At 46.2% G+C, this 23088-nt stretch overlaps 1 protein-coding gene across 3 annotated transcripts in view; it reads left to right on the top strand.

The window, feature by feature from the left end:
* LPIN1 (lipin 1) overlaps positions 1-23088 on the top strand; it is a 127664-nt gene that overhangs the window by 84303 nt on the left and 20273 nt on the right. For 2 of the 3 annotated variants that reach the window (XM_005686993.3, XM_018055627.1), the window contains 10 exons: positions 819-944; positions 3047-3151; positions 6731-6860; positions 8180-8498; positions 9501-9594; positions 10265-10455; positions 11457-11550; positions 12256-12325; positions 15890-15982; positions 19182-19261. In XM_005686993.3, the coding sequence (XP_005687050.3) occupies positions 819-944; positions 3047-3151; positions 6731-6860; positions 8180-8498; positions 9501-9594; positions 10265-10455; positions 11457-11550; positions 12256-12325; positions 15890-15982; positions 19182-19261 (1302 nt within the window). The remainder of the gene's footprint in view (positions 1-818; positions 945-3046; positions 3152-6730; positions 6861-8179; positions 8499-9500; positions 9595-10264; positions 10456-11456; positions 11551-12255; positions 12326-15889; positions 15983-19181; positions 19262-23088) is intronic. The other variant, XM_005686992.3, reaches the window with a different exon arrangement.

Below are 23088 nucleotides of genomic sequence, written 5' to 3'. Positions count from 1 at the left end.
ACATCAAAAACAGACAGGTGGCCTCTGCATGGGTAAAACAGTGAGTCGTATTTCTTATTAAAGCATGCTGTGCCTGAAAGGAGGCAGATTTGCAGCCATTTTGCAAGTAAGACATGATCGGTTGTGTCATTCATTTTTTGTGCTGGACGAAACATTGTCTTCGTTTGGCCATTCAGGGATTTGGTAGCTCAGTCGTGCATGGCACAGAGTTTTATAACCTCTGGGACCAGTTTCGGGTGCCATCCACCTCTCAGGCTTTTGCGAGATGAAGTGTGAAATATAAATCTGTAGGACCTACGGTGTAACTGGGCTTCCCTGGTGGACAGTGGTAAAGAATCCTCCTGGTAATGCAGAAGATGCGAGTTTGATCCCTGGGTCGGGAAGATCCTCTGGAGGAGGAAATGGCAACCCACTCCAGTATTCTTGTCTGGAGAATCCTATGGATAGAAGAGCCTGGAGGGCTGCAGTCCATGGGGTCGCAAAGAGCTGGACATGACTGAAGGACTGAGCACGCACGCACACATAGTTTAACTAACGATAACAAGCAGTGTGGTCATCAGGCCCCTGTCTAAGTCCAAGTTCTTAAACTTAATCGTTTTCCGGTTATAATTCAGCCAAAGCGTGAACACATGAAACATTTCTCTGAGTAACTTTTTTCATTTCTATTGCCCAGAATATGCCTGGGGTTATACCAGGAGATCATGTTGATCTACAAAGCATTAGAGAGAAGGAGAAATGGAAACTTGCCTTTATTATGTATCTATCAGTAAAACCTCTTTGACTTTGATGGTTTTTGTTTTTTGTTTCTCTTTTTCCAGAACTCTTCCTGATGATATACCTCTATTCCAAGAAGATGTCCCTAAGGAGAGCCGTTCCCCTGTCATGACTTACCCTCAGTCAGCCTCTTACCCTAATTCCGACAGAGAGTGGTCACCCAATGCCAGGTGAGTGTCTGGTGTGTGTCCATGTGTGTTTCCCTGTCCTGGTCCAGAGGATTCCGAGTCAGTCACAGGAGGCATGTTTCACAGTGAAATCTACGTAAGAAAATGAATAGAATTAGAACTCCCCCAAATTCAGCTTATGCTAGAAGGTATAGATCAGGATTAAACACGGAACATGGGCAGATCATAAACTTCTATCTAGTAGCAAAATCAAACCGCAGATATGAAAGGGAAACCACGTGTTAAGTTACATAAAGCTTATTGTCAGGGGGAGAAAACAGTGACAGCCTTTTTTTGGATACTGATCCCTAAAGTGAGATTTCAGGAGCAGGGCAGCTGCATCAGGGGCCCTGAGGTCATCTGGGGCTGTGAGAATGATGCTGTCTTCCCCCGCTGCCCTCAGTGATTTTGGTTTCCCCGAAATGGACTCTCAGGGGCCATAGACTTCCAGGATGAGGTTGAAGAACCACAGCTGCTCAGGGTGCAGAGAAGACTCTAAAACATTTCAGGCTGTGAAGCCTGTGAGGACATGTGAGCCCTTCTGAGCAGTTTCCAGAAGGACTGGGCAGGGGACAGATCTGAAGCATGTGGGGATGATTATCACCCCATCGGGACAAAAATTGATTCTTGGGTGGCAAAAAAAATCTTAGATATTATAATAGCCATGTGACCTCCAAAGGGGCATAGTAACATAAGCAGGCATGGAGTATATTCAGGGCATTGCAGTTTCATGGTGGAGAGAGGGCTGTTAGGAAAGGAAAGGTCTCAGGGGTCTGGCGAGAATGCAGAAGAGATGGGTGGCACTGGTCTAGGTGACAGTGACCTGCTCGGGTTACACGTGCTCCTAACGTGTCAGGGTTGCTCCTGGTGTCAGAGCCCCCACGTCCTGGAACATGCTTCAGGGCTTCCCCCCTGAAGTATACACGTCTCCCAGTTCCAGTTTGACTGGAGTGATCTTATTAATGAGACTACATGGTCATCGCTGTGCGTCGAAGTTGAGGTTGGAGAGAAACAGACGCATCACATGATCGTGAGTGGACATCAGCCAGGGTGGGACTGGAGGCCTGTGGAGTCCCCTCCCAGGGGTCTGTCCGTCCTCAGGCCAGCCCAGTCCGGTAGAAACATAATGCTAGATACATATGTAATTTAAAATTTTCTAGTAACCACCCTTAAAAAGTGAAAAGAAACTGATAAAATGAATTTTGATGATTTATGATGTATTTATTAAAAATTATTTTCAAGTAATCAGATTTTCCCAAGTCATCGTTTGGTAAAACACTGTGGAACTGTTTCGCATTCTCATTTTCACAAGCCTTTGAAGTTGTGTATCTCAACATGTACAGACCCTCTCAGTTTGAACCAGTCACACATCAAATGCTCATAGCCCCACGCAGCCTGTGGCTATCTTACTGGACTGTATAGGTATAGACCTTTCTAAAACCTCATACATTCTCTCCCATGGTCTGTGAAGTTATAACCCTAAGGAGGGAAGTACATAAGTACATAGTACTTTAGGAAGAAAATTATGTGGAATATTTAGAAGTCACTAATAGGTAGAAAACTCTGTTCAAACAGTCTACATTAATTTTAAGCATTTAAAGCAAATCCTTTAAACACAATCCTGAATACGTTTCTCTGTCTCCTCTGTTTTGCTCTATGAGTCCAGAATAATAACCATGTCAGGTGAGGTGATCTGACCACAGTTAAATGAAATTACAAATTAGAATAAATAGACACGTATCTATACTTGGGTTTATGTATTTTCTTTTAAGAGACAGTTGCCAGCCCAGATTACCAAACATTTTGGAGTATGTCATTTGATTAGGCACTGAACTCTGACCCAAGAAAAGCAATTCATTATGGGCCTGCGGATGAAACAAAGTGAAACGGGCGTCTTGGCCATTTTCTGTTTTCATGGTTAAGATTGTGTTGATTTCTCTGTGATTTCAACATGTGGTCCTCTGCCATTGTCAGCTGCCCAAGTACCTTCACCTTCTTATAGTTGTTATTGTGAGAGCAGTCAAATAACTGATAAGAAATTTTATTTCATTGAATTGACCTCTGATTTCTCTTTCTTTTAATGTGGACCACGTGGTATGCTGTAGCCTGATAGATTGCAGGAGGCCCCCCCCTCATCTGGCGGTTGCGGCCGAGGGCGGTCTTTCTAGCTCTTGCCCTCCACAGTCTTCCCACTTCCACGCTTCGGAAAGGTAGAGGGGTTATTTTCCCGCTGTGGATGTCTTTATAATAAAAACTTTAACTCTTATAAATAAGTAAGTTTTGCCATTAACCAAATTACTTATGTGGAGAATCTTATGTATAGATTCTTGGAAGTGAAGATTTTGATCTAATCCTTACCAATTTATTTATCCACTAACCAAATTACTTATGAAGAAAATACATATAGATTATTTCTTTTCCTTTCATTTTAAGCACTTGTAGATGGTTATATTTTTTAAAAGTACCAAGTTTGACTCTGGAAATTAGGGTTAAGCATAGAGTCCTTTCTAATTTTGTGATGTGCTTTGAAAAATAGAATAAGGAATTGAAAATATGATCTTTGTGTCTGGGGTTGTTCAACAGATAAGTTTACAAAACTTTTTTCAGGTATCACTTAAGCATGTCTGCCTGCCCATTTAGTCACCCAGTCTTGTCCAACTGTGACCCCATGGACTGTAGCTCTCCAGGCAAGAGTACTGCAGTGGGTTGCCATCCTTTCTTGAGGGGATCTTCCCAATCCAGGGATTGAACCCAGGTCTCCTTCATTTCAGGCAGATTTTTTTTTTTTTTAAACCATCTGAGCCACTAGGGAATTCCCATCATTTAAGCATAAGGAGAGTTATTGTAACTCAGTAAAGAGCTTATAGACTTTCTGAGTAATATGATCAGATGTGTCCACAGTATTTGTAGAATAGAATTTTGGAGAGTAGCATAGGATGGACCAGAAGGTTCAGAATGCCTAGGTTAGCATAGGATGGATCAGAAGGTTCAGAATCCTAGGTTAGTGTAGGATGGACCAGAAGGTTCAGAATCCTAGGTTAGAGTTTTCATTTGATGCAGAAGCCATAGGTTCCTGCCTCAATTCCCTTGGAATTGCCCACACTTTGACCTGCCTCCTTTGTAAAAAACTTGAGCAGTGAAGCTGTGATTAACTTCTGCCTGGGAAACTGTTTTTCTTTTTGAAGAACCAAGTCTCGGGATATATTTAATACTTCCCTCCTAGGTTATGGGTGCAGAACAAAGGCCATTTTAAAATGAGGTCAGCTAAGTTGTGAGCAGTTATATAACTGATGTGCCTAAATGGGATTTCAGCAAAAAATGCCAATAGCGATTATGGCTAGTAAATGCATTATTGATACAGATCGGTCAGTGTGACCTTGAAGCTTACTTTTTTGAACAACCTTTGATCTTGAAAGTCTCATATTTGATAATGGGCAATTTTGGAATCCTCTTTTTCATCAGTCACACTCAAGTGTCAGGAGTCTCTTCCCTTGTTTATGTCCCATCTGTCTGAATTCCCTCAACACTCAGCACAGATGGTGCGTGTGTATTTGGGTGCAGCATCCTTCTGTGGGGCTGGTGTGGCTGGGGGCACGTGACTGAGGGGTTGTACGCCCGGCGTATGGATCACACAGGGCTCGGTCCTTTGTGAATCTGAATTTGCCCACCTAAGCATCTCGATGGCTTGTAGCTTTCATCACAGGATCAGATGTTAAGGATTCTGGATTTGGGCAGGGTGATGGAGACCTGTGTTCAGTGTTTACATTCTCCTAGAGCAGGGATCCATAAACTACAGCCCGTGGCCCCAGTCTGGCCCACCCTCTGTTTCTATAAAGTTTTATGGGGCACAGCCAGTTTGTCCACATACTGTTTGTGGCTGCATTTCCACCACAAGGTCAGGCTCGAGTTGTTGCCGCAAAGACCACATAACCCCCAGAGCCTGGAGTACTTGCTGTCTGGCCTCTTGTAGAGGAAGTTTGCTGACACTTGGCTCCAGAGCAGGCTCAGTCTAGAGGGCTTTACTTTAGTGCAGTGGATACTGTTCCAGAGAATTGTTATAGCAAAATAAAAAAATATGTTCCCTTTAAGCAAACAGTTTGAGGTTTGGGTGCCGCACTGATGAGGGCAGGAAGCCAGTTACGATGGGTTTCCCCCTTGATGCCTCTGGAGAATCATCCAGGTCAGAATTGTCGGCACAAGGGCCCCTTGCTGGAGGCCGCAATGCTCTCTTTGCACATTTCATGGTCCTAAACGTGTAATTCTGGACACCTTGGTGCCAGAAGAGCCTTGACCTTCAGGAGAAAAGCAGAATTAGGAAACTGGAGGACGCAAGAGCAAGGAGATGATAAACACTTTCTCTCTCAGATGTCTGGAGGGCCCAGAGTTCCTTCTCAGGGGTCAGCTTTCTGAAGGGCATACTGTGTGTGTGTGTGTGTGTGTGTGTGTGTGTGTGTGTGTGTGTGTGTGTGTGTAGAGGTGTCCCCTTGGTTACACACCACAGTATGCGATCTCAGGCTCCTCCTGCCTCAATGTGGCAGACTGGCCGCATCAAGCCTGAAGGCTGCCACATGCCTTTCCATGGATGGAGGGTGCGGATGCCAAGGGAGGAGGGACCAGCCCGTGTCTACTTCAGTGTGAAATGATGCAGAGGAGCATTGAATCTATTTGTCTGAAAGGCTGGACTAAAGACAGCCAGCGTCAGTTTAGCCATTAAGGGTCCCCATCTGTCTGAGACAAGTTGTGGTTCATCTACGAGCTCACCTTGTTCCGACAGGCAAGTTCTGTCCCCTCGGAGCTGATGTCTGACTCAGGCAGATACGTGAGACCAAGCATGTGATGTGAGGGGCTTGAGAGAGCCCATGTGAGGTGTGAGGGAAGGTGGAAAAGGAGAATTGCAGGGCTTGCTTTCTCACGTCATTAAAACTGTTGTCTGAAAGGGTATAGGAGATCAAAGACTCAGATATTCAAGTGGGTCTTTTTTTCTCATCCATATGTTGTTTAGAAGGCTCCAAGAATTTTGTACCTAAATCGATGATTTCTGTGGTTGGACAGAAGTAAGACAGCTCGGGTCTCAGGAGAGAAAAATATAGAAAACGTGGAGACCCAAATGCAAGTCACAACCACTTAAAAGCTCGTTTAAGAATTAAGCTTCGTGCTGTGTTGTTGTAGGAAGAGTTTTAGCAAATAGGAATCTGGGAAGTATTTCTTGAAGATAAAATATTTTGCAGAATCTCAGCTCAGAGAGCCCTGCACGTTAGTGAGTTACTGGTGGCATCCAGCATTTGTGGTAAAGTTGACACATGATCCACTTCCTTGTTTTCAAAGCCTGTGCAGATGTATAAATATCTTCAATATAGGATGTGATGGGTGCATGTCCGAGATGGCCCGGACCTATTTGCAGCTGCGTGAGAGTTGAGGAGTTTGGTTTGAAAATTGGGCTTGCCAGGAGCCTTGAGGTCAGAGAGAGGCCTGCAAAGATGGCAGCAAATGTTTTTCTTCCCTTTTCCATTTCATCTCTTTTTTTCCATTCCCCCCCCTTTAAATGCTACTTCTCATCTTTACTTGGAATTTGGCAGCAGGCTGGGACAAGGTTACTCAAATGGGGAGTGCCTTCTCCCGGGTGCGTGTTCTGTCCACTCCTGGTGGCCACAGAGGGGATAGTCACAAAGCTGTGGTCACAAGGCAGTGGTGTGTTGGGGCCATTTTCTAGGTTCTCTGAGAATGCTGGGCACAAAAACATTTCCAAAGTTTCTCTTCCCACTTTAATCTTCCATTTGTGTTTCCTTAAGTCCTTCAGTTTCCCGACCCTCAACACCTAAAAGTGATTCAGAACTGGTCAGCAAATCTGCGGATAGGACAATTCAGAAGAATAATCTAGAAATGCTCTGGCTCTGGGGAGAACTGCCCCAAGCCACAAAGGTAGGTTTTTTTTTTTTTTTTTCCTTCCTCATTTCTGCCATCCATCAAAGGTAGTTTCTGAAGACATGAAATGGTCACAGTCTTTTCTTTCAAGAAATTTTATTTCATATTCCAATTTGTTATAAGAATCTCAAACTATATTATGGTATTTCAAGCTGGGTATTTGTAAATACTGTAACACCCTTAGAAGATGATACCACCTCTTGTATCCCCAGTAAATCTTTGTGATGTGAATAAATAAATGAGTGAGTAAGTGAAGACTGGAAGCATTTCTGTGATAAAGAGACAGCTCTTTGGAGAGTAGGTCTGTTGAGGCTGAAGCTGTGGGTTCATTCCCTTTCTAGGTTATATTTAGCTTTCATGGAAAATGCTGATTTCCCTGCCTATAAGCGGTCGTGCTGACCCAGCCAGCCATCTTTACAAATGCATGTCATCTGTTGCTGGAGAAATGGCACAAATGTGCAAACCCATCACTTTGGCAAAACAGTTCCGGCCACAGATCCACTATTGCATTGTTTTCTTCTGTGCTCGAAGCCGTAGGATCAGATGCAGAAATGCATACCTGCTCCCCGCTTTCCAGCCCACGAGCTGCGTTTTGATTTCTGTTTGGATAAATCTTTTCCATAACTGGAAATTCCTTGGAGAGTTAGCGTCAGAAATGCCCTTTTCCCACTCATGGGAACCAGCCACCAAGTCTGCCCTTGTTCACTCACGTTTTGGGGGTGGACTTCATTGAACTGTACCACACATGCAGAGAAACACCCAGATCCTGAGTGCCAAGACTGAAACATCTTCACTTCACACACTTCACACAGGTGAATGTGTCCACGTGACCTGCATCCAGACCAGGACTAAATCAGACCTTGGAAGCCCCCCGACCCTTTGCAATTACTGTTCTGACGCCTCCCCCCCAATAATGATAAACCCAATCTTGGCTTTAATAGCAGAGTTTAGTTTTGCAAGGCTCGTCCTGTTACCATGTGTCATAATTCACTTTCAGCACCTTGATCGCCCTGTGGTGTGAATACATTCCCCTTTCTCCTGCTGGAAATTTGTGTTAGGTTGGTGGTCTCATTCACTCACTTACTCACTCACTCCCATTTGGCAGTTAATGTTTTATATGAAAGTTCATTTGCTTTGGAAATACTATCGTTGGTTTCCAGACTTTTCAGCAAGTGTGGGAGTCACCAGGTGCGCCATCCCCTCCCACCCGCCAAGGCTTCACTGTGTCCTTTACAGTTGTGCCTGCCCAGGGCCCTTTGGTTGACTCGACTCTTTGCTGACCTCTCTCTCTCTCCCTCCCTGCCCCTTTGATCCAGTCCTCGCCACATAAGATGAAAGAGTCCAGCCCGTTGAACAGCAGGAAAATCTGTGATAAAATGCACTTCCAAGCCATCCACAGTGAATCTTCAGATGCATTTAGTGACCAGTCACCAACACTGGTCAGGGCGTCTCCGGTGCAGCCACTGCTGGAGCAGAACAAGCCGCAGACAGAGATACAGTTTGTGAACGAAGACGACATTGAGGCTTTGGGAGCAGCAGCCCCCCCTTTACCCACGATCGAGGAGCCCAAAGCCCCTTCTGCCCACACTGCCCCAGTAGCTGCGAGCAAGACGGACTCGCCTTCCAGGAAAAAGGGTGAGAAAGCCGACGCTTCCCAGTGCCTTCCTGTGCGCTGGGGGCTCTGCCCACCACAGCCTCTTCCCCCAGCCAAAGTTCAAGATTCTTCAGAGGGGAGACAGGACATCTCTCTTGTTCAGTCCCTTGCCCTTTTGCTGGATATGTGTTTTCTCAGAATTGAGTTGTAGAAAATCTGACCTGAAGGAGGCCTCAGGGATGGTGCAGTGATCCACCCCCACAGCCCTCCACTGGACAGGTCAGGGATGCTGGGGTCCCCCACGCTGGGACTGCACCAGACACTGATGATGAAGCTAGTCTGCACCCCGCTTTCCTTGCCCCTGGTTTCCCTCTAGTGCATTGCCCTGTGTTAATTTCTGCATACCGTGTGTCACTGTTTCAAGTGATTACTTGTTTGTTTTTTTGCCTGACTTCCGTACTAGAACATACGTGCTCTGTGAGGTCAAGAATATTTCTGTCCTTTTACCTGTTTCCCTGGTGTTTCGTATAGTGGTTGGCGCATGGTGGGGGCTCCATACATGTAGTCAAAGGCCCACCTGGCTGCCTGTCCAGACCAATGCCATGAGGCCTCATCTGTTAGCCGCGTGGCTTTGTGCGCGGTGGTTCTAGTCTGTATGAACCGATGATGTAATTCTTTGGCCACAGTAAACTGGAAGGCTGCAGTCCTGGTGCTAGGGGCCAACGATGTACCATTCAGGAGGCTTCAGAGTACTGATGGGGAAGTGCTCAGTGAAAGCTTTGCAGTTTAGTGATAATAATAACAAAACCCATACTGATAATAATAAAAATACCCATCACTGTGTCAGTGTGCTGAGTGCTTAGTACCTCTCAGGCCCCTCCCAGCTGGGGAGCTGAGGCTCACTGAAGCTACCCGACTCACTCAGTGGACCCTTCTGAGCAGATCTGCACACGGTGCTCAAGTGCTCTTTCTAGAGAGGCTCGGAAGTCTGTGAGGTTGCATCTGAAGAACGGTGCTCTGACCTGACCCGTGTGCCTTTTCAGACAAACGAAGCCGACACCTGGGGGCTGACGGCGTCTACTTAGATGACCTCACAGACATGGATCCCGAAGTCGCCGCCCTGTATTTCCCCAAAAAGTAAGAGCCCTTTTTATGCTTCCTATGTTTTGTATATGTTAACCTGGGAGCCGCTTTTTCCTTATATTTGATTAGAAAGTGAGTGAGAAAAAGCTTCAGGAGTTCCACGTTTTACCATGAGGAGCAACCGGTCAAAGCATGGACCCTGTGTAGACGTGAGGGCATGGCTGTCCCCCTCTCCTGGGATGGCTTTTGAGCCGGGGACACAGGTTCGAGGCCATCTCCCCAGGTACACCAAGGTGATGTTGCAGTGGTCAGTGATCCTCATCCCAGATCAGCTATGCACAGCCCTGCCCCTCCCCAGGGCAAGTCCCCTGGGGCCTTGGGGGCCCTGTGGTCTGGGATTCCCATCATTTGTGGGGAGTCCTGGCTCCGGAGAGGGCGTGACAGGATGGTGGCCTCTTGGGAGGGCATGCTCTCTATTCCGTCAATTCCAGTGCATTTGGGAGAGAAACGCAGGGAGGCGTAGGGGTTTAAAAATGGTTATTTCTCCTCCTAAGGTCATTCATGTAGCTCGTGTGCCTGCCATGGCGCCTTAAGTGAGGGTCTGCTGGGATGACATCGTTTGTCCCTCTCACTGCCGGGGTCACCTGACATCTGAGTGAGACATCTCCCGCCCCCCAGGCGCGGCAAGTCCTCCTCACAGCCCCTCCCTCTCCTCTCCTTCCAGCGGAGACCCTTCTGGCCTCACGAAACCCGCCAGCGACAACGGAGCCCGCTCCGCCAACCAGTCCCCTCAGTCCGTGGGCAGCTCTGGCGTCGACAGCGGCGTGGAGAGCACGTCGGACGGCCTGAGGGACCTGCCGTCCATCGCCATCTCCCTGTGCGGGGGCCTCAGCGACAACCGGGAGATCACCAAAGGTACCGCGCGGCCGCCGCCGTCTTTGAGCCGGCAGCGCCCCCTGGTGGCCGCCGGCTGGACCGGCCCGAAGCCCCGGGCTCATGAAGGAGCGCACGTGACTCACTGTGGCTCAGGACCCAAATGTTGCTGCTCGGCGGCGGCTGGCTGACTGACCGCAGTGTTCTGCAGGGCACACACACAGGCGCCCCAGGCGACAACAAGGCCACTGGGTCACTGGTCGTTAGGCGTGTTTGAGCACAGCTTGTGCCCGTCCTGCAGTGGGGTGGGGCCCCGGGGTGGTGGGAACGTCAACAGTGGGAAAAGAGTGTTAGCAAGTGTACAGAAACGCTGGAGGAAGGAGGGGTGTCTGAGCGAGCCCTGGACCCTTCCTGGCTGTGTCAGAAGGGTGTCTCAGGGTTGGCTTAGGTGATCTGAGCTAAATCATAGCCCCCACCCTATTTTTATCCCTAGTTTCCCAGGATCTCATGCTATTTACATGGTGAGGTGGCCCCGAGACCTCCAGAGAGTGCAGTCAGCCACTGCAGCTGATGACCCCTGGACCAGGTGGCCCTAGGTGTCCCCACCTGCCCTAGGCAGGTCACTGAGCTTTCATTCATGACTTTGTCCATCCTTATGACCACTGGTGAGGAGGTGGGTGTGGAAGGTCACACCAATGACTGTGACTCACACCCAGGTGACCATACCTTGAGCTCCAGTGGTCTGCTTCTGCAGGGGCCTGTGTTTATGGTGTTTCCTACACGCCTGCTCCCATGTAAACACATGTGCCCTGATTAAGGATGCACTTGTCCCCCATCCTCTGGCTGCCCCCATCTCTCTTCATTTATGCACAGACACAACCCCCAAAACTAACTGAAGGCCCCTTGGCAAATAGATTTGATAGGATTGTCTGCATAGCTGGATGGCATAAACTCTCAGAAGATACTTGTGAGGGAGTGAAAACAGGCATGGTGTTTGTACTAAATCTTCTTTGTATTCCCCCCGCCTCCCTTTGCCTTCACAGATGCATTTTTGGAACAGGCCGTGTCATATCAGCAGTTTGCGGACAACCCTGCCCTCATTGATGACCCCAATCTCGTGGTGAAGATCGGAAATAAGTAAGTTCCTCCCGAAAGTCATTTCAGCCGTTGTGTGATACCCGTTCAGCTTCAGCTTCTCAGTAACCCTTAGAAATGTATAAACTTAAGTCTTTGTTAAAATCTATTATTGTCTCTTCACTGTTGGCAAAATGCTGCATCGCTTATATGGTTAGAACGTTGATGTAACTGGATCCTGTGGGGCTTGCATTCAGCTGCACCAGATTTTACAGTGGGACGTGTGACGTCACAGCCCTGGCCTCTATCACAAGATAGACCGGGCACCCACTCCTTGAAAGCTTTGTTGTCTGGGGTCAGAGAATGTGCATGTATTTTTACAGGCTGCTGGCAAACTTTTCCCCATTAGAGGAAGCCACAGATGTTTACATGTTAACTGAGGGTCTTCGTTTCCTTTTCCCTGAAGTGTAGGCCAGAAATGTTCCAGCGCATCAGTGGCTTGACTCCCAGTGGGGCGTGGGCTGCTCTCAGCTGGCCGCTGGCTCACCTGCCATGTCGTTTGTCTTGTTGCCACAGTGGCCGCTGGGGGTTTGGCTGGAGGAAGGTCTTCTGCAAGGTTGGGGCATGTGGCGGCTGACCTGGGGTGTTTGCCACAGTACTGGGCTCTTTAAGGACCCTCTGAACGTCCAGAGCTTCACATGACCGCTTCTCGGGACGTTAGAGGTCTGAGCCTTGGTCTTCTGACCGCTTTTCCTTGTTTTGTGTCAGATACTATAACTGGACTACAGCGGCGCCTCTGCTCCTGGCCATGCAGGCCTTCCAGAAACCATTGCCAAAGGTGAGCTTTACCATGAGAAAGAAAAGGGACATGAAAATGATGGCTCGCTGAATCTGGGGGGTTGGAATTTAGCTTTTATTTTAGACTTCCCTGGTGGCTCAGACGGTAAAGCGTCTGTCTACAATGTGGGAGACCGAGTTCTATCCCTGGGTTGGGAAGATCGCCTGGAGAAGGAAATGGCAACCCACTCCAGTACTCTTGCCTGGTAAATCTCGTGAATGGAGGAGCCTGGTAGGCCACAGTCCATGGGGTAACAAAGAGTTGGACACAACTGAGCAACTTCACTTCCTTTCATTTTCTTTAGAAACCATGAGGTTAATTACACTGTGCTGGTTGGAAATTCACGGGTATAAACTGCAGGTGTCTCCCTTGCACTTTGAATGTCCTTCTCCTTTCTCTTGTCAAAGCAAAAGCTCCCAGTGGAGGCAGCGCCAGACCGAGTCCTGCCTCTCCAGGATTCCTGTCCCCGCACCTGCCGTGCCAGGGACACAGATGGGGGCAAAGCAGGTGGATGCTGAGCCCAAGGGTGATGAGGGGAGACAGGGTAGTACTATACCAGACACCAGGTGCCCACACTCACATCAGGCCTAGCTCAGCCAGGAAGCAGGCTAGGGGCCGATTGGCCAAGGAGGAGCAAGTGGGCAGCTCCTGGCTGCACCTGAGAGCAGGTGAGCAGCTACAGAAAAGAGCCAGGGTGGCAGTCAGATGCACTGCAGCAGCCCACCATGCCCGTGTCCTCCCCCTGCCGGTTCCCCAGGCCCCTCCTGGAATTGATCGCTTTCCGGCATTGGGTCTTTGTTCCAAATGCTCCGTTCTTTCGGCTGCAGAGCCCACATTTCACACTTGGATCCTTCACATGCTTAGCAAAGGCTTTGTGCTGCTGTGGCCATTGTGGCCTGTCAGGCAGTTCTCATACCTGAGGGTCGTGCAGGCCTATTTTGACTTTGTTTAGCTTACGTCCTCTCCTTTGTGGCTATGTGTGTGCGCGCATGCACACATGCTTTGGGATTGTGACTGCATGTTTCGTGGAGCTTTATCTGTGAGTATTCTTTGTGGACTGGGCTGAGGGCCTATGCTCCAGAGTGGCTTCTGTTTTGTCCTTATTAGGTTCTGTACAGTGTTTGTGGCCCAGGACAAGTTTTTGTCTTACGTGTCTCAGTTCTTACAAATCAGTGAGAAGAAAGACCAGTGCAATAGAAATTTACTGATAAAGGCTATATAGTTCACAGAAAAACAAATACACATGGCTCCTGAACTTAAAGAAATTAGTCTTTGTGGTAGACAGCCTAAATATTGTACAGGTTGTCAGTAATTTTTTGGACTCTTTTTTTTTTTTGGTGTTCATTCAATAATAGAAATTATTTTTATGCAGAGACTTCATCAGTCTTATCTTTTGAGGTTGCTAGGTTTTGTATCACACTTGGAATGGTCCTGCTTCCCATTTCCAAAACTTAGGAAAACATGCCCTGTCTTTTCTTCCAGCATTTTCTTAAATCTTTGATCCATCTTGATTTTATTTTGAAAGTCATGAGTTGAAGTGTCAGAAATGGAATCAGTGTTTGTTTTTTTTTTTTTCCAGCTGGTTATTGAATCAGGATGCTTTGGTTGCAGGAAACAGAATGACCACAAGTGACAGGATTAACAGGGGTTTATTATTTGACATAAGAATCTTAGAGGTTGGTAGTTTCAGGCTAGATGAAGCTGAATGAGCCTCTGTGATTTTCCTAGTTTCCCCTTTATGATCCCAAGATGACTGTTTTATCCAACAGCTCCTCATACAAGTGTCCAAAATAGGAATGATGGAGACAGGCTTCTCACATTTAACTGGCCACAGTTTGGTCACATGATCACCTCTCAGCCAGCTGTTGGCAACACCGTGGAATGGCCATGAGTGGTGCAGAAAAATCTAAGTTTCTCCGCCCAGAATTGAGCCTGCCTTCATGGATAGTACAGTCTGATTCTTGAGCAGAGTTTTGGCTGTGATGGTGAGAACCAAAGGGGGTGTGGTTCACCCAGGGAGTCAACTGAGAGGGTCATGGTTGGCTCCCTAATTATCTCCATATGTTTCATTATGTAACTCTCTACCCATTGATGTGCAATTACAACTTTAGCTTATATTACATTCCCCTGTGAATTTAGGTTTATTTCTGGACTGTGTCTTCTGTTCTAATAATATGTTAAATTATGTCCCAAGACTGCATTCTTTTAATTGCTGTAAGTTTTAAATATATTTTAATATCTAGTAAGGCTTATGCCTGAGCTTCCCAGGTGGCACTAGTGGTAAGAAACCCACCTGCCAATGCAGGAAATATAAGAGATATGGGCTTAGTCCCTGGATTGGGATGATCCCCTGGAGGAGGGCATGGCAACCCACTCCATTGTTCTGAAGCAGCATAGCACACACACATGCCAGGCTTATGCCTACTTATTTTCAGTTTTCTTGGCCATTTCTGTTTGTTTTATAAATGAACTTTACAACCAGTTTGTCTAGGTTTGAAAATAATCCTGTTTTTTTCCTTTCAAATTGGAATTTTGTTTACTATGTGGATGAAGTAGAAATAGGAGGAGCAGGGTAATTGGCATCTTTGTGAATTGTCTTGTTCATGAATCGAGGGGCATGATTGGCTTGTTCAGTGTATTCAGGTTTTCTTTTGTGTCAGGTAGGGATTCTTAAATGATAAAAAGAAGCACACTTCAGGCTAAATATGTGAATTATTTATCTTTTCACTTACCTGCAACTTGTTTGGTTGAAAGACGGTTCTCTCATTACTAGTTGAGGTATTAGGGCCTGAGAGTTCTATAAACCAAAGAAGGGAAATTAGATAATATTTACTTTGGTACTTGAATTAGCCTCAAGATGACTATTTTGTTCTTTAAAATGTGTAGAAAATTATTATTATTTTTTAAAATTTATTGAAGTACAACTGATTTACAAAGAATATTACTAATTAATATATAATCTCCTATTCAACTTGCATTTATTTAGGACAAGAGTATGGATTTCCTTTTTAATACTTGAGCTTTTAAGTCAAATGCATCTATGAATATTCAGTTTGCCCAAATCTGGAAATTTACATCTACTAAAAAGATCCCATGCATTTTACTTTTTGTTTAAAACTGTTTACCTTGTACCTCATATTAATCATTTCATTTTTCATTTTATAATCATCTTATTGAGAATAACAATATCTTAATCAGTAAACCATTTTAATTTGAAAACTTGCTGTCTGACTAATCACTAATGATTTTCAATGCTTTCTTTTTCTGTTGTTGTTGTGTTGTATTTTATTTGTTGTTTGTTTATTCCTTTAACATCTTCTTAAGTCTTCATGCCTAAGTTACCTTAATGTAATTTTGGATGCCATTAGGTTTTGCTTCTCGAAAATTTTTAATCCACAAATAGTATGTCGTGTTTTCTCTGATTTTTCTTTGTTTTTTTTCTTTCTTTCTTTCTTCTTTTTTTTTAATCTTACTTTAATTTGCATGTGCGTGTCTTTTGGTTTGAATGTGCTAAGTTGATCTTTTTTTGGTTCCATTATTTATGTTACCATCCATTTAAAACAGGCCACGGTGGAGTCTATCATGAGGGATAAGATGCCCAGAAAGGGAGGAAGATGGTGGTTTTCATGGAGGGGAAGAAACACCACAATCAAAGAGGTAAGCTTGGAAAACACAAGTGTGTCTGCCTGGCTCAGCAAGGGCTCGTGTGTCAGTGAGCAAACCCATCACACTGAGCCAGGAGCCAGCTCTGCCTCCCTTCGGGCGAAGGCAGCGCAGAACAAGGGGAGGTGGAGAGGGATCTGGATGGGTGGGCAGAGATGGCCTCGCTTCCTGACTCTGTTACCTCTCAGCTTGGAAAGTGTGGTCAGGTCACTCCCGCTCTGGAACGTTTCTTCATCTATAGAAAAAAGAGATTTAACCTGATTTTTTTTTTAATGTTTAAGTAAAATATCTTCCTGTTGCTCATGAGAACAGTTTTAACAAGGCAGACTTATAGCATAGACTGATTCCTGTTAGTCATTTCATGTCAATAGCATGTCTAAAACATACATGACTTTGGTTTCTGTTTCTATAAACCCTTATACTTTTCTTCAGACCTTTGCCAGCCTCTCAGCCTATTTCTGGAAGTACTTTCTTTCTTGGCTTCCATATCAGTGTGTCCATCTGCCCCCCAACCCCCTGCCCCAGGGGCTGTTTGTCCTCTGGCTCAGTTGCTGTACAAGTGGGTCCTCAGGCTTCCCTGGTGGTGGCTCAAACAGTAATGAATCTGCCCGCAATGCGAGAGACCTGGATTCGATCCCTGGGTTGGGAAGATCCCTGGAGGAGGGCATGGCAGCCCACTCCAGTATTCTTGCCCGGAGAATTTCATGGACAGAGGAGCCTGGTGGGCTACAGTCCGTGGGGTCGCAAAGAGTCAGACACAACTGAGCGACTAATACTACTACTGTTACAGGGTTGTCTTAGGAACCTCTCTTCTTCAAAGACTGCCTTTTATTCCCCAGGCAACCTCACCCATGCCTATACAACGACTCCATTTTTATTAACCAGGAAGATATTTTATAATTCACATTAATTTATGAAATACCTAGCTAGGTAGATGTCTCCACTTGGATGCTTCAGCTCTTCAAACTCGTCATTTCTAAAATCAAACTGATGGTTTTCTTGAGAGTTCTTCCTTTGCTGGACCACATTCAGAAAATGATACCACTGTCCATCTGTAAGCTAATACTTCCTTTTTCCCTCACCTCTCTTTTCAGTTTATCATCCAGTATGTTGCTCCAATTTGCCATTTCTCTCCATCTTCACCCCCAGAAATCTAGGCTGCCATCTTTTTCCTAAGATTGCTTGAAAATGGTCCGTTTGTATCCACTCCTGCCTTTTCTTCTTTCTCATTCTCTGTAGTTGCCTTGATCTTTTTAGGGTAATAGTCCAATTTATATTACTCCCTTCTTAAAAGCTTTTAGTGGATTCCCAGATTCTTAAAGACCAAAATCCTTAATATGGTCCACAGGCCTTGTGTATCCTGGCCCCTGATTCCCTGCAGAATCTCATCTTCTGCCGTCTCCCCCTGCCCTCTCTGCTGTGGTGTCGCTTCTACCCCAGGACCCTTGCCTGTGTTATTTTCTCTGCCTGGTGTCCTTAGGACCCCTCTCATCCCTTTCACTTAGTTATCTAGCATCTTAAATGGCCCTTTCTTGGCAGGTTGATCTGGTCTGCTGTTCTCTGCCCTCATGGCCCTGCCTGTGAACTTTTCCTTCACAACTTTTGCCAGCATTTATAATTATACACTGATTAGTGTGGCTGTTTGACCCTTCCAGACCCTAAACTCCATGAAAACAGAGACCATGTATGGCTTTGATCCCTGTGGTCTCCCTAGGACCCAGATGGGCCCAGAGCAGATATTAGAGGGAATGCTGATCATACGAGGACAGTAGCTGAGTTGGTTATTACAAGAGTGAAAAAAAAAGCTCAGATGCTCAGTTTGTTTATTTCATTACTTCAAAGGGAAAGAGTCTGTTGGAAGTGTTTTTACCAAGATGACACTGTTTGGGGGCGTTTTCTATTGCATCCCTGAGCTTTTCTGACCGTCTCATTTCCTCCAAGAGGGTATAAACACGTTATAGCTAGCATTCACTTTACTTTAGAAGACTTAAAGTGGAAAACGCCTTTCTGATTCCTTTACTAGAGAACAGAACGTTCTAGAATTTAGACAAAAGGCTATTTTAGGGACCTTTTTTTTTTTTTTGTAGAGTATCTAGAGTCTTGTTAGTTGGAATTGAGGGAAATGCCAGCATGAAATGAGGAAGAGTTATGAAATATCTCTTAAAAACACTAACCACGTTTCAGATAGACATATATTTTTGAACAAGTCTAATAAAGAATTGTTAATAGCAGTGGCTAAGTTACCCGCCTCAATAGATAGATTAAACATTACTGGGCCTCTTTTCACATCATTTATCTGCATGCTTATAAAAAGCTAAAGAATTTTTGAAAATAGCTTGGACCCATCATATGTTAAGCTAGTCACCATGTTATATTGTTTCTATCACTCATTTTCTTTATCAACATTAAATGCATTAACCTTCCTCCAGATCGAATGACCATAGATAAGGAGATGTGACTGTAAAGCCTTTGTCCCTTGACATGTCCGTCTGGCCTGTGATGACTTCCTGCGATGTCTGCTGGCAGGTGGATATCTTCTCCCTCCCCTGCCTGCTCTAGGCCAGGCTCTGGGATTATGTGTAGCATCTCTGTGGTCCTTCCAACACTGTTAGGAGCTGCATGTCATCACCCTTGCCTTGCTGGTGGGAAAAGGAAAACTCTGAAACATTCTATCACTTGCCTGAGCTTTTTAAGCCAGAGAAGCAGAACTAGCCCAGAGCTCTCAATATTCCAAAGCGCTGGCAGTACATTAAGGGAGCATCTTCTATTAAGAGCATGCGGGATTGAGAAAGAGAATGCATCCATGTTTTTCTCAAGCAAAATATGGTGTGAAAATATTTTCAGGCATTTCTATCAGCAATTAGAAGAAAATATTTTGAAAGCCCCCGCGTATCCAAGCAGCCCTTGATAAAGCATTTGCATAAGCTGCTGTGATTATGGAGCCTTGGTTTAGTGCCACAAGCGCTTATGGAAAACAGACTTATTTTTGTAAAAAGTGTTTCTCAGCTCGATTGTAGACGACAGCTAAGCAAAGGAATAACTGGGACCCTCCATCCTTGGGGGTGGGGTGTGCCACTGGGGAAGGCATTGGGGGCCTGCCCTGGACTTCAGGGAGCCCCTCAGGGAATACCTGCTGTCACGCAGGTGGTTTCCCTCTGCTGTGTCCATGATTCTTTGTCATCTTCTTCTCCAGGAAAGTAAGCCAGAGCAGTGCCTCGCGGGAAAGAGCCACAGCACCGGGGAGCAGCCGTCACAGCTGGGCATGGCCACCAGGTACAGTGCTAGTCATCTTGGGGTGTTGTAGCCCCTGTCTGTGTCCAAAGTCAAGGCACACGCCCCACAGACACTGATAGGGTTCACCGCATTAGCTTGGGCCTTGAATGTAGACCAATCTTGGTTGCAGGCCTGGTGCTCTGTACTCAATGACCTGGAGTAATTTACTGAAATTGATCTCATGAATCAGATGGAAGCACTCCATAGATACTGACTTTCCAAAGTAAATGAGATAATGTCATAAGAACATTCCTCATTGTCTTGGAACATGGTAGCTCTCAGTCTATAGAAGGTAATAACAGGGGTTGTGGTGATAAATAATGATATGGGTGATATGGGGATGATGTGAAAACAAGTGCTCCTTTTTCAGGAGCTTGCCTTTCTCTATGGTTTAATCACTTACCAGGACTTATTATGTTAAGTATTGATAGGGATTCATGTTAACTTGGCCTAGGAGACATTAGAATTTGACAATACTTATCTACATTAGTAGTGTTTTATCTTCAGGGTAACCTACTTGATATGTGTTTTTGTTTTGATGCTATGGGATTTGAGGGTAACTCCTCTGAGGGCAGTGCCATCAGCCACTAATTTGATGGTGTTATTATATCAACACTGAGTGATCTGATATTTTATAATAACTTTACGGATGACCTTGCCCTTATATAGTATTCCTGTGCTTAAGAGAACCAGGATTGCATTTCTTATTTACAGGCAGAAAATTCTGACATATTCATTGAAGGCAAGCTGCCTACCTCCATCCTTTTATACCTCGGAGGCCAAGCCAGTGCCTGACTCAGAGTAGGCATGCCTTAAGTTACTGTTACTGAGCTAGTGAGATTTTCCGAATCTGTTGTTTGCTAGGGAAGGCAGGCTTAGCTGTCCAGTCCTTGGCTTCCTGGCCAATGAAACAATGTCATTTCTAGAATTCATTGTTGGAACTAGAAACGCATATAGGTGTCACGAAGGAGACAGTCTGATTTCTTTTTTGTCCTCTGTGTGAGAAGAGTGTGTAGGACCGGATAAAACTGCATGGCGGGGCTGGCTCTCAGCTGGGCTGTTTTTGGAGGACACCCTTTCTGTTCCTTCCAATGGTGCCCGGCACGGCTCCTTCCCATCTGCCCCCGTGCAGGTCTGCCCTGGAGAAGGGAGAAAGGTTGATGCGCTTGTGTGTTTCTTTTCCGTTCTTCACCCTCTGTCTTTGGCTCATTCTCTGGGGAGGGGCTTTCAAGCATGATTATCTGGATACCTTCCTGACCCAGAATTTTTAAAAAAAAAATTTTTATTTATTTATTTATTTGGCTGCGCTGAGTCTTGGTTGCAGCATGCCGAATTTTGGTCTTCATTTTTGGCATGTGGGATCTTTTTTTTTAAATTGTGCCAGGGGAACTCTTAGTTGCGGCATGTAGGATCTAGTTCCCTGATCAGGGATTAAACACTGGCCCCCTGCATTGGGAGCACAGATTCTTAGCCACCGGACCACCAGGGAAGACCCCCGACCTGGAACTTTGAGTGTACCTTGAGTGAGTTTGGAAGGGAGAGGGCAGGTGTGTTCAAGATGGAGCTCGGACTAAGAGTGCACAGTCCTGAGCAGGTAAGGCAGTAACCAGGTAGGGAGTCAGTGGGTTTTCAGTAAGTAGTTGTTTGAAGCAGCAGGCTGTACATGGCAGGCTTTGGAGTCAAGCAGTTGGCTTGGAGTCCTGGCTTTGGGCAAACTCCTTTCTGAATCTGAGCTAAGGAACAAGTATGATGTCCATGCCGAGAGAAGCCCAGGCAAGGAGACAGAGCAGAGATGCCACCCTTCTGTCCCGAGCAGTTTAACCCAGCAGTTAAAACTGCTGCACTGGAAATGCAGGGAACATTTTGAGAACCTCTCTGTCCCACAGTAGCTTCCAAGTACAAGAGGCAGCGCGAGCCGGGACTTTCTCTCTAATCTTTGGCAAATCATCAGCCCCTCGGTATTTCTTCCGTCATCTTGGAAATGGGCAGAAGACTGACACACACACCACACAAGTTGGCTCATCGAATCTGAGCTCACAGCTTCATGGGAAAGGAGGTCCAGAGTGTGAAACCCAACAGGACCACGTGGGCTGTGCCTGTGTCAGGAGGGTGGCTCTGTAGGACCCAGGCTTGTCCTAACCATGCAGCTGCAAGTGTTTTAAAATTATACTGCGCAGTACAAGCCAAACGCAGGATGTCAGCCAAGTCCAGCCTGCGATATGCCAGTCTGAGACCTGGGAACGGCAGGCCAGGGGCTCAGAGAGATTTAAAAGGAGGGCTGGAACACACCAGCGGCTGGTATAGGGTCTATATCCTTCCTTCCAGCAGCAGTATGGTGGCTCCTGAAGGCCGTGGGGTGGGCCGAGGGTGTGCCTAGCAGCAGGTCACTTCTGCTGCTCTTCCCCAGTTGGAAGATCAGCTGACAGTTTGTCTAAAGCGTTTTTGATTTTCTTAGTATCTGATACGATCTACTTTGGCCACCTGATGCAAAGAACTCACTCATTTGAAAAGACCCTGATACTGGGAAAGATTGAAGGTGGGAGGAGAAGGGGACAACAGAGGATGAGATGGTTAGATGGCATCACTGACTCAATGGACAGGGGTTTGAGTAAGCTCTGGGAGTTGGTGATGGACAGGGAAGCCTGGTGTGCTGCAGTCCATGGGGTTATAAGGAGTCTGATACGACTGAGCAACTGAACTGAACTGATACGATCCTATGCAAGTGTTGACACCAATGCTTTACCCAGTTAGATAGAAATAGACTATTGATCACTCTGAGTTAGTCATGCTATGTATACTTCTTTACAAAACCTGAGAAATGAAGAACTGACTCCTGGCGAAAAGGATTTGAGATTTTGAAAAGCCTTCCTATGAAGTTCTCCTGAGCAGTATGCTTCTTTTCATTTTTACTGGCATACTCATCTGCTAATTAGATTCATGCAATTGCCTGGGGAAAAAAAGTGTTGGAGTGCTCTCCTAATTGACAGACTTGTGATTGACGGAACAGTCCTTGAAGTCTCATAATTGAGCAAACAGCTTGTCACCGTGCAAGTCATTAAAATACCATCGGAACCTGTACACTGACAAGTGCGAACTTCAGTGTTGTTCACAGCTCCTCGGCTGAACACGGATACTTGAGCGAGACAAGCCCTTTTGTTTTTTTGTCCTGTCGCTTCTTGCAGACACTGCAAAGCCAGAGACATTAAGGACCATTGCAAGAGTAGGGGCGGGGGCGGCCAGGTCCAAGGGTGACACGACCTCGCCCCCAGCCAGCGCTGCCAGCTCAGGTGTGCGGCTCCTGTCTCAGTTTCTGTCTCTGTGTTTTCCTTCCTCTGCTCCCTCCAACGAGGCTGACTGCACCGATCGAGGGGTTTGGGGTTTTGTCTTAAAGCGGCAGATGGAGCTGAGAGCTCACCCACTTGGCTTGTACATCGCCAGCAGCGGCTCACGTCAATCTGTAGTCACTGCGAGCTTCGGTTCACATTTGGATCTCATTTCCCAAACTGTCTGCATGGAACATAAACATTTCCCAGTTCAACAAGGGGCCTGTAGCTGCCTGTACTAGGTTCCCATCCCGGCTCTGGTCAGGTTGCTTTGGCTCCAGGACCATGTGTACCTGTCTGTCTGAAACCTCTAGGTTGTTGGTTCAGAGGGATCAGCATTGCTCTTAGGATTGGCAAGGGTTGGGATGGAGAGGGGCTTTTGTGTCGTTTTACAGATGAGCCGCTGAAGCCCGGGGAGGAATTCTGTGGTTGTGAGGCTTTTCCTGGGATGCGTGTCTGTCTGCCTGTCATCTGCTGGCTCCTGGGATCTCTTGCTGCATGGGA

This window comes from Capra hircus, chromosome 11, assembly GCF_001704415.2.
Source record: "Capra hircus breed San Clemente chromosome 11, ASM170441v1, whole genome shotgun sequence".
Taxonomy (NCBI): Eukaryota; Metazoa; Chordata; class Mammalia; order Artiodactyla; family Bovidae; genus Capra; species Capra hircus.
The sequence above is the reverse complement of the archived record's forward strand: the minus strand, read 5'-3'. Positions and strand labels throughout refer to the sequence as shown.